Raw genomic sequence first — 10000 nt, 5'->3', positions numbered from 1 at the left:
CTTGTATTGATGTCTCCACCCTCTGTGTGGTGGGTTATTGATGTCTCCACCCTCTGTGTGGTGGGTTATTGATGTCTCCACCCTCTGTGTGGTGGGTTATTGATGTCCTCACCCTCTGTGTGGTGGGTTATTGATGTCTCCACCCTCTGTGTGGTGGGTTATTGATGTCTCCACCCTCTGTGTGGTGGGTTATTGATGTCTCCACCCTCTGTGTGGTGGGTTATTGATGTCTCCACCCTCTGTGTGGTGGGTTATTGATGTCTCCACCCTCTGTGTGGTGGGTTATTGATGTCCTCACCCTCTGTGTGGTGGGTTATTGATGTCCTCACCCTCTGTGTGGTGGGTTATTGATGTCTCCACCCTCTGTGTGGTGGGTTATTGATGTCTCCACCCTCTGTGTGGTGGGTTATTGATGTCTCCTCCCTCTGTGTGGTGGGTTATTGATGTCTCCACCCTCTGTGTGGTGGGTTATTGATGTCTCCACCCTCTGTGTGGTGGGTTATTGATGTCTCCACCCTCTGTGTGGTGGGTTATTGATGTCTCCTCCCTCTGTGTGGTGGGTTATTGATGTCTCCACCCTCTGTGTGGTGGGTTATTGATGTCTCCACCCTCTGTGTGGTGGGTTATTGATGTCCTCACCCTCTGTGTGGTGGGTTATTGATGTCCTCACCCTCTGTGTGGTGGGTTATTGATGTCTCCACCCTCTGTGTGGTGGGTTATTGATGTCTCCACCCTCTGTGTGGTGGGTTATTGATGTCTCCACCCTCTGTGTGGTGGGTTATTGATGTCTCCACCCTCTGTGTGGTGGGTTATTGATGTCTCCACCCTCTGTGTGGTGGGTTATTGATGTCTCCACCCTCTGTGTGGTGGGTTATTGATGTCTCCACCTCTGTGTGGTGGGTTATTGATGTCTCACCCTCTGTGTGGTGGGTTATTGATGTCCTCACCCTCTGTGTGGTGGGTTATTGATGTCCTCACCCTCTGTGTGGTGGTATTGATGTCCTCACCCTCTGTGTGGTGGGTTATTGATGTCCTCACCCTCTGTGTGGTGGGTTATTGATGTCTCCACCCTCTGTGTGGTGGGTTATTGATGTCTCCTCCCTCTGTGTGGTGGGTTATTGATGTCTCCACCCTCTGTGTGGTGGGTTATTGATGTCATCACCCTCTGTGTGGTGGGTTATTGATGTCCTCACCCTCTGTGTGGTGGGTTATTGATGTCTCCACCCTCTGTGTGGTGGGTTATTGATGTCTCCTCCCTCTGTGTGGTGGGTTATTGATGTCTCCACCCTCTGTGTGGTGGGTTATTGATGTCTCCACCCTCTGTGTGGTGGGTTATTGATGTCTCCACCCTCTGTGTGGTGGGTTATTGATGTCTCCACCCTCTGTGTGGTGGGTTATTGATGTCTCCACCCTCTGTGTGGTGGGTTATTGATGTCTCCACCCTCTGTGTGGTGGGTTATTGATGTCTCCATTGTGTGGGGTCACTGATGCCCCCCCTCCCCCTGGTGAGGGTTCACTGATGCCCCCCCCCCCCCCCCCCGGTGAGGGGTCACTGGGGTGGCTGACAGTGCTTAAAGCTGAGTCATTGCAAGCAAGGGTATGGGCTTAGCCTGATGCTGCTGGGACTGGGAGGTGAAGTGCTGGGAGTTTAGATGCTGGGACTGGGAGATGAAGTGCTGGGAGTTTAGATGCTGGGAGCTGAGGTGCTGGGACTGGGAGATGAAGTGCTGGAAGTTTAGATGCTGGGACTGGGAGATGAAGTGCTGGGAGTTTATTAGTTGCTGGGAGTTTATTCGATGCTGGGAGTTTATTAGATGCTGGGAGTTTAGCTGCTGATAGATGAGGTGCTGGGAGTTTAGCTGCTGGGTGGGGAAGTGAAGAGCTGGGAGTTTTAAGGCATGAAACTAGATTTATTGAAGTGTGTCCAGGTGGAGAGGCTGAGTGGGTAATTCCAAACACACACTACATCATCTACAATTTTGTAGCGGCTCAGGACTTCGTGGTGTGTGTGTGTGTGTGTGTGTGTGTGTGTGTGTGTGTGTGTATGTATGTGTTTGTAATATTAATCTATTTTTGGTCCCTTAAGTATCTTACGGTGGACTGTTGAATGTCTGATAAGAATTTTACGCTGGACCGTTGAATGTCTAAAGAATCTGATTAGTTTCTTTTTTTTTTTTAAATGTTTTTATGTTTGAGGTAGATATCCTTTATGAGGCCTTTAAAAAAAACTCCTAAGGCGTTTAAACACAATGGTGGACATGTTTAAGAGCCATAGTTAACACTAATGTACCTTGGAAAGAAGGCGGGTTGGGTGCGTTTACCATGGATCGTTTTCTTTTTTTATTTTTATTTTTTTATTGAGGGGATACTTTGGTTTTTTTTTTTTGTTTTTTTTTAATCAGCCTCAGTAAGGATATGTATGTTTTACTGGTTGGTGTTTTATTGGAAAAAACAGACACTGAACAATCATTTTTTTTTGCTATTCTAGTAGAAGGTCGAGGCAGAACTGGAGACAATGGCGAAACGGACTTGAAACTGGAACAGAGGAGAACACATGGATTATAGGGTTAGAAAGAAAACGAGCTGTAGGAACGGAGGGGGTATATGTGTGTCTGATTGCCCCATCGTCAGCACGTCAGACGAGAACCGGGAAAATTCCCCTTTCCCCCTGGGATGCGAAGGCGTGTCTTCAGACTTCGTGGCGAAGGGGTTTTTTTTTTTCCGCAAGCCATTGAGCCAGGGGCGTTCGAGAAAGAGAAACATTAATATTTGCAGGTCGAAGAGGCTGCTTTGGGCCCAGACGTCCTTCGAGAAACTGTGTTAGTTATGGCGTTGGTTCATTCCCGTGGCCCTCCGTTCCGGTGTGTGGTAGCGCCGCCTCCTTCGAGACAGCGACGGGACTCGTACGGGCCGTGCCCTTTGGCCCTCCTGGAAGCTACCCCTTCGTCGCGGTTTCTTGTGGTGATTTCCCAGCGAAGTGTAAGCTCGTCCCTTCGTCTCGTACCCTCGGCTGAAGGAAGTCTCAAAGGGACTTTTCATCCACGGGAGGTGAGATCAGGCGTTTAGTCTCGGGGTGTTAGAATGCTTTCCAGGGTATGGAATGGACGAGGACTGTGTCCTCTTTGGAACGCCTTGTGTTTTTCTTCTGGTTCCTGGAAAAGTGGGATGGTGGTTGTGGTGGGTGATGGGACAGTCTCGGTCCATGGCTGTGGAATGGAACGGTCGCTTTGGGGTGAGTGGGTGAGGGAGGGGTTTGTTTGTTTGCCTCTGGGGTTGGCCTGATGGATTCCTCTTCTCTTCAGTCTTTCCAGTTTTCCTCTGGATTGATCCCCATCTTGTGGTGATGGCGGCCTCCTCCATCCCCACACCTCAAAATATGTAATCAATGGGTCATTTTTACCTTTTTTTTTCTCCACTTCTCGGTTTTAGTTGAGGAACTGGGCCTATAGTTTCTTGCCCTGGACTCTGGACATTTCTATAACTGCCTTAGTCTACTTCTGGAATGGGTCGAGGTCCTGGAAATGCGTCTGGAAAGAGGGTCTAATAAACCCCCTTTGTCCTGGAAACCTTTTTGTGTGTCCCTGGATGTAGTCAGACCATATATCTGGAATTGTCCACAAACTTCGTCTTTTTTCTCCTTTTTTCTCTCTCTCTCTCTAAGACTTCGTATTCTGCGTTCCAGGGAGGGGTTTCCTCCAGTTAGCTTTTGCTTCCATCTCTGGAACGCCATGTCGACCATGGGTCTGTTGAGGTATATACAATGGTAACATTATTGCATATTTTTTTTCTCTTTTTCTTCTTTTTTTTTTTGACATCTGCTCTTGTTTTCCCTGGTAGCACCAACTTCAAGGCACTCTTGTGTCATCAAGTTAAGGTTGGGATGCGAGTTAGTATTCCATAGTTATACATTTCCAACACTTTAGTCTTTACGTTTCCAGCACCTTAGAAAGGTTCGAGGTCGTCTTTGGCGTTGGCTGTAGGTGGGGAACTCTGGCTCATGGCTTCCAGCACTTTGGAATGATGGGGGAACTGTACCCCATGGCTTCCAGCACCCTGGAATGATGGGGGAACTGTACCCCATGGCTTCCAGCGCCCTGGAATGATGGGGGAACTGTGCCCCATGGCTTCCAGCGCCCTGGAATGACGAGGAAACTCTCCCTTATGGTTTCCAGGAGCCTGGAATGATGAGGGAAGTGTGCCTCATGGTTTCCAGGAGCCTGGAATGATGAAGGGGGCTCTGCCTTGTGTCTTCCAGGAGCCTGGAATGATGAGGGGACTCTGCCTTGTGTCCTCTAGGAGCCTGGAATGATGAGGGGACTCTGCCTTATGGTTTCCAGGAGCCTGGAATGATGAGGGGACTCTGCCTTGTGTCTTCTAGGAGCCTGGAATGATGAGGGGACTCTGCCTTGTGTCTTCTAGGAGCCTGGAATGATGAAGGAACTCTGCCTTGTGTCTTCTAGGAGCCTGGAATGATGAGGGGACTCTCCCTTGTGGTTTCCAGTAGCCTGGAATGATGGGGGAAACTCTGCCTTGTGGCTTCCAGCATCCTGGAACGTTTCAGGATCGCCTCTGGCGTTGGCTGTGCGGTGTGCTCTGGCTCTGGTAGTCGCTCAGGCTCCGGCTCATCTCGGTGCTACGGCTCCTCCTGTGTCGGTACTTGGGGTGGGGGCTCTGGCTCCTCCGCTGGCGGTAGCTCTGGTGGGTGCTCTGGCTCCGCCTCTGGCGGTAGCTCTGGTGGGCCGCCCTGCGCTTCCTCTGCCTCGTCCTGGAGTCGGGGCTCTGGGCGAACCAGTGGTGGCGCTTGGCGGACCTGGGGCTCTGGCTTCCCCTCGTGCCCCGCCGCCAGTAAGGGCTGGGGCTCTGGCTCCCCCTCGTGCCCCGTCGCCGGTAAGGGCTGTGGCTCCTGTGGCGGCGTGGGCTCTGCCTCCGTCTCTGGCGGTACCCCGCGGGGGGGCTCTGGCTGTACCAGTGCTTTCTCTGGGGGCTGTGGCTCCGCCGGGGCTTTCTCTGGGGGCTGTGGCTCCGCCGGGGCTTTCTCTGGGGGCTGTGGCTCCGACGGGGCTTTCTCTGGGGGCTGTGGCTCCGCCGGGGCTTTCTCTGGGGGCTGTGGCTCCGCCGGGGCTTTCTCTGGGGGCTGTGGCTCCGCCGGGGCTTTCTCTGGGGGCTGTGGCGGGCGCTGTGGTGGTAGCTCCTACTGCGTCGCTGGCGGGGTCTCTGGGGGCTGGGGCTGTACCAGTGGCGCCGCTTGCGGCGCGGGCTCTGGCTGCGGGCCTGCCGCAGTTCGCTCTGGCTCCGCCTCTGGCGTTGTTTCTGGGGGCTGGGGCTGTACCAGTGGCGCCGCTTGCGGCGCGGGCTCTGGCTGTGCCTCCGGCGCGGCTGCGGCTGCCGGCTGGGGCTCTTCCTGCGCCGGTGCCGCAGGGGGCTCTCGCTGAACCAGTGTCGCCGCTTGCGGCGCGGGCTCTGGCTGTGCCTGCGGCGCTGGGCCTGGCTGTGGCTCCGCCGCTGGCGGTGGCTCTGGGGGCTCTGGCTGTACCAGTGTCGCCGCTTGCGGCGCGGGCTGCGGCTGGGCCTGCGGCGGCCCTCCGGGAAGGCGCTGCGGCTCTTCCTTGGCCTGTGGCTCTTGTGGGCGCTGCGGCTGCGGCGCGGAGGGTACTCGGGCGAGGTGGTGCCGCCGCTGCGGCTGCGGCTGCTGCTGCGGTAGCTGCCGGCGGGGCTGGCGCTCCTGCCGCGCTGGCGGGGGTAGAGGCTGCGGCTGCGGCGCTGGCTGGCCGGGGCGCCCTGGGCCGCATGGAGGGCGCGTGTCCTAGGGCGCCGCCTTGGGCGGCGCCCTTGGGATCCGCTGTGCTGGACGCTGTGGCTGCGGCTTCTGCTGGGAACCCGCATCTGGGGAGGTTACCGCACCTGCGGCATCCGACCCGCCGCGGGGATCGGCGGTGGCACTGCCGTCGCTTGCGGCAGTGATGGGTGGCTGTCGTGGTCCCTTCCTTGGCAGTGAGCTGTGGGGGGTTGTGTTCTTGTTGTTGTTGTTGTTGTTGTTGTTGTTCTTTGTAATTCCAGAGGGCGTGGTTGTGAGGCGTCCCATAGATGCTGTGTGGTTCACAGCCTTGGCAGTGAAGTGGGGGTTTTGCTGTGTGGGTCCCGAGCCGTGGCAGTGAAGTGGGTTTTTTTATTCTTGGCCGTGGCAGTGAAGTGGTTTTTCTTTGGCTGTGGCAGTGAAGTGGTTTTTCTTTGGCTGTGGCAGTGAAGTGGTTTTGCTGTGGCAGTGAAGTGGGGTTTTTTATTCTTGGCTGTGGCAGTGAAGTGGTTTTTCTTTGGCTGTGGCCGTGAAGTGGTTTTTCTTGGCTGTGGCAGTGCAGTGGTTTTGCTGTGGCAGTGAAGTGGGTTTTGCTGTGGTTCCCGAGCCGTGGCAGTGAAATGGTTTTTTTGCTGTGGTTTCTGAGCCCTTGGCAGTGAAGTGGGGTTTTGCTGTGAGGTTCTCGAGCCGTGGCAGTGAAGTGGTTTTTTTGCTGTGGTTTCTGAGCCCTTGGCAGTGAAGTGGGGTTTTGCTGTGAGGTTCCCGAGCCGTGACAGTGAAGTGGTTTTTTTGCTGTGGTTTCCGAGCCGTGGCAGTGAAGTGAGGTTTTGCTGTGTGGTTCCCGAGCCGTGGCAGTGATGAATGGTTGCTGTGGTCCCAGTTCTGACAGTGACTGATGGTGTGTGCTTGATCTCCGGCTCACACAGCAGTGAAGTGGCTGCAGTGCCTGGCAGTGCCTCTCACAGCAGTGAAGTGGCTGTGCCTCTCACAGCAGTGAAGTGGCTGTGCCTACCACAGCAGTGAAGTGGCTGCAGTGCCTGGCAGTGCCTCTCACAGCAGTGAAGTGGCTGTGCCTCCCACAGCAGTGAAGTGGCAGCAGTGCCTGGCTGTGCTGTGGCTGGGCCGTCGCAGTGGCGCCGCCCCCCCCTCCCTCCACCTCCTCCTCCCCCCCACCGCTTGTTGCTGTGGCAGTGGTGGTGGTGGTGACCGGCTGTGGTGGCTGTGGCTGGCTGTGACCGGCTGTGGCTGGCTGTGACCGGCTGTGGCTGGCTGTGGTAGTGCTTGTGCCCGGCCGGCTGTGGTGGCTGCTGGCTGTGGCAGTGGTGGTGACCGGTTGTGGTGGCTGTGGCTGGCTGTGGTAGTGCCGTGCCTGGCCGGCTGTGGTGGCTGCTGGCTGTGGCAGTGGCGCCCGGCTGTGGCGGTGGCTGTGGTGGTTGTGCCCGGCTGTGGCAGTGCCTGTGGTGGCTGTGGCCGGCTGTGGTGGTGCGCCCGCCGCCCCCCCTTGTGTTTCCCGGCTGTGGCTGTGGCTGTGGTAGTGTGCCACCCACCGGCTGTGGCGACTGTACTGACTGTGGCTGTGTGTGTGTGTGCGGGGCCCCGCTACCTACTGAGGGAGGGAGAGGGAGAGGGAGGAAGAGAGAGGGAGAGGAGGGAGGGAGAGAGGGAGGGAGGGAGAGGAGGGAGAGAGAGAGAGGAGGGAGGGAGGGAGAGAGGAGGGAGGGAGGGAGGGGGAGGTGGGGGGGTCCGAGACCCCTGCAGACCAGCCCCCCCCCCCTCCCCCTCCCTCTCCCTCCCTCTCTCTCTCTCTCTCTCTCTCTCTCTCTCTCTCTCTCTCTCTCTCTCTCTCACACGAGCGCGATCGATCGAGCGCGTACGACGTGGTCGGGTCCTGAGGGGAAGGGGGCCCTCTGTGGGGGGGGGGGGGTCCCCCTGCTTTGGGTGGCGGAGGTGGTGTATAGGAGAGGGGAAGGAGGGGAGTAGGGGGGGCGGGGGGTCGCCGCGCGTGCGCGGGTCGAGTTGCAGGAGGGGGGGGGTTGAGGAGGAGGGGGGGAGGGAGGGGGAGGGGTCCCGGGCCGCAGCCGCAGCCGCGTGCGGGGCCAGGCCAGAGAGAGTCAGTGGCGCGGTTGCAACCGCCACACATCCACCGTTCTCGGTCCGCTCTCCCCTCGCTCACACTCTCCCCTCGCTCCGCTCTCCCCTCGCTCGTGTCTACACACCCCCCTCCTCCCCCCCCACCCACCCAGTACCTACCTGGTGTGTGTGTGTGTGTGTGTCTGTGTGTGTCTCTCTCTCACTCACTCTCCCTCTCTCTCACTCTCTCTCTCTCTCTCACTCTCCCCCTCTCCTCTCCCTCCCCTCTCCCCTCTCCCCTCCCCACCACACGAAGCAGAAGGGGAAGTTCCAGTAGGTCTGCTAGTGGCCAGCAGGGCGGGGAGCCATACCACAACGCCTCCTGCTCCTCCTGCTTCTCCTTCTGCTGTTCTCACAGCGTGGGTCCGTCTTCACTCAGAAAAAGGGGGCCCACCGGACCCCCCCCCCCACTCATCTTCTTCCACCACTTCCTACGTGGCGCCTGTGGTAAGTTGCACGAATCCTGGCCAGTGTTCGTGTGTGGCTCTCTCTGTGTTTTGTAGTTGCACGAATCCTGGCCAGTGTTCGTGTGTGGCTCTCTCTGTGTTTTGTAGTTGCACGAATCCTGGCCAGTGTTCGTGTGTGGCTCTCTCTCTGTGTTTTGTACTTGCACGAATCCTGGCCAGTGTTCGTGTGTGGCTCTCTCTGTGTGTCTAGGGGAAGGGGGCCAGCGTTCGTGTGTTCGTGTGTGTCTAGGGGAAGGGGACGGGGGCCAGCGTTCGTGTGTGTCTAGGGGAAGGGGGCGGGGGCCAGCGTTCGTGTGTTCGTGTGTGTCTAGGGGAAGGGGGCGGGGGCCAGCGTTCGTGTGTGTCTAGGGGAAGGGGGCGGGGGCCAGCGTTCGTGTGTTCGTGTCTCTCTCTCTCTCTCTGTGTATAGGGAAGGGGAGGGGGGGTCAGCGTTCGTGTGTTCGTGTGTGTGTGTGTGTATAGGGGAAGGGGGCGGGGGCCAGCGTTCGTGTGTTCGTGTCTCTCTCTCTCTCTCTCTCTGTGTATAGGGAAGGGGAGGGGGGGTCAGCGTTCGTGTGTTCGTGTGTCTCTGTGTGTGTGTGTGTATAGGGGAAGGGGGCGGGGGCCAGCGTTCGTGTGTTCGTGTGTGTGTCTCTCTGTGTGTCTAGGTGAAGGGGGGCGGGGGGCCAGCGTTCGTGTGTTCGTGTGTGTGTCTCCGTGTGTCTAGGTGAAGGGGGTGGGGGGCCAGCGTTCGTGTGTGTGTGTGTGTGTGTGTGTGTGTAGGGAAAGGGGGTGGGGGGGCCAGCGTTCGTGTGTGTAGGGGAGGGGAAGGGGGAGGGGAAAGATGGGACTTGGAGGAGGAAGGGGGAAAGAATACTGCAGTGGTTGTGATTCGTGTTGGGGGCCCCAAAGGCTCAGGACAGTGGGTTTAATTCGTGTTAGGGGCCCCACAGGCTGTGGACGGTGGGTTTATTTCGTGTTGGGGGCCCCACAGGCTGTGGACGGTGGGTTTATTTCGTGTTGGGGGCCCCACAGGCTGTGGACGGTGGGTTTGAATCGTCCTGGGGGCCCCCTGGGCTGCGGACCGTGGCTTTAAGTCGTCTTAGGGGCCCTCGGGCTCCGGCCACTGGCTTTAAATCATCTTCGGGGGCCCCCTAAGGCTATACACACACCCCCCCCCACCCCACAACTCCTGGGACTGGAGTCATCCCGGGCTCGTATTTCGGGATATCCCAGCCGTGGGATCCGGGGGAGGGCCCCCTCCTCCCAGCCCACCAGGGGGGGGGTAGGTAGAGGTTGGGGGCCCTCGTCAATGGGCATTGTACTACATAAGACTCCACTCCCCTCACTGGACCCCCCCCCCCCATTCATAGAGCACCTCCCTCCTCCCCTTCCCCTCCCCCTTACTCTCCCCTCCCCCCAAGGGGAGACTGGAGTTGTGAGGAAGATTTGGGTGGTGGGGCTGTGAGGGAGGTGTGGTGTTGTGAGGGAGATGTGGTGTTGTGTGGGAGATGTGGTGTTGTGAGGGAGATGTGGTGTTGTGAGGGAGATGTGGTGTTGTGAGGGAGATGTGGTGTTGTGAGGGAGATGTGATGTTGTGAGGGAGATGTGGTGTTGTGAGGGAGATGTG

The 10000-nt window shown here is 57.6% G+C and overlaps 2 protein-coding genes across 9 annotated transcripts in view; one reads left to right on the top strand and one right to left on the bottom strand.

The window, feature by feature from the left end:
- Positions 1–10000, top strand: part of EndoA (SH3 domain containing GRB2 like, endophilin-A) — a 269917-nt gene that overhangs the window by 50388 nt on the left and 209529 nt on the right. The window contains exon 1 of one of the 8 annotated variants that reach the window (XM_071662132.1): positions 7885–8371. The exons of the other annotated variants lie outside the window; for them this stretch is intronic. The gene's annotated coding sequence lies outside the window, so the exon portion shown is untranslated. Of the gene's footprint in view, positions 1–7884; positions 8372–10000 lie in introns of those variants that run through there. 8 annotated transcript variants of the gene reach the window in all.
- LOC139748809 (uncharacterized) overlaps positions 1588–10000 on the bottom strand; it is a 17066-nt gene continuing 8653 nt past the window's right edge. The window contains exon 2 of the mRNA XM_071662240.1: positions 1588–6770. Coding sequence (XP_071518341.1) covers positions 4623–6770 — 2148 coding nt within the window. The 3' untranslated portion in view covers positions 1588–4622. The remainder of the gene's footprint in view (positions 6771–10000) is intronic.

This window comes from Panulirus ornatus, chromosome 5 (assembly GCF_036320965.1).
Source record: "Panulirus ornatus isolate Po-2019 chromosome 5, ASM3632096v1, whole genome shotgun sequence".
In the NCBI taxonomy this organism is placed as follows: Eukaryota; Metazoa; Arthropoda; class Malacostraca; order Decapoda; family Palinuridae; genus Panulirus; species Panulirus ornatus.
This window is presented reverse-complemented; position numbering and strand designations above follow the sequence as displayed.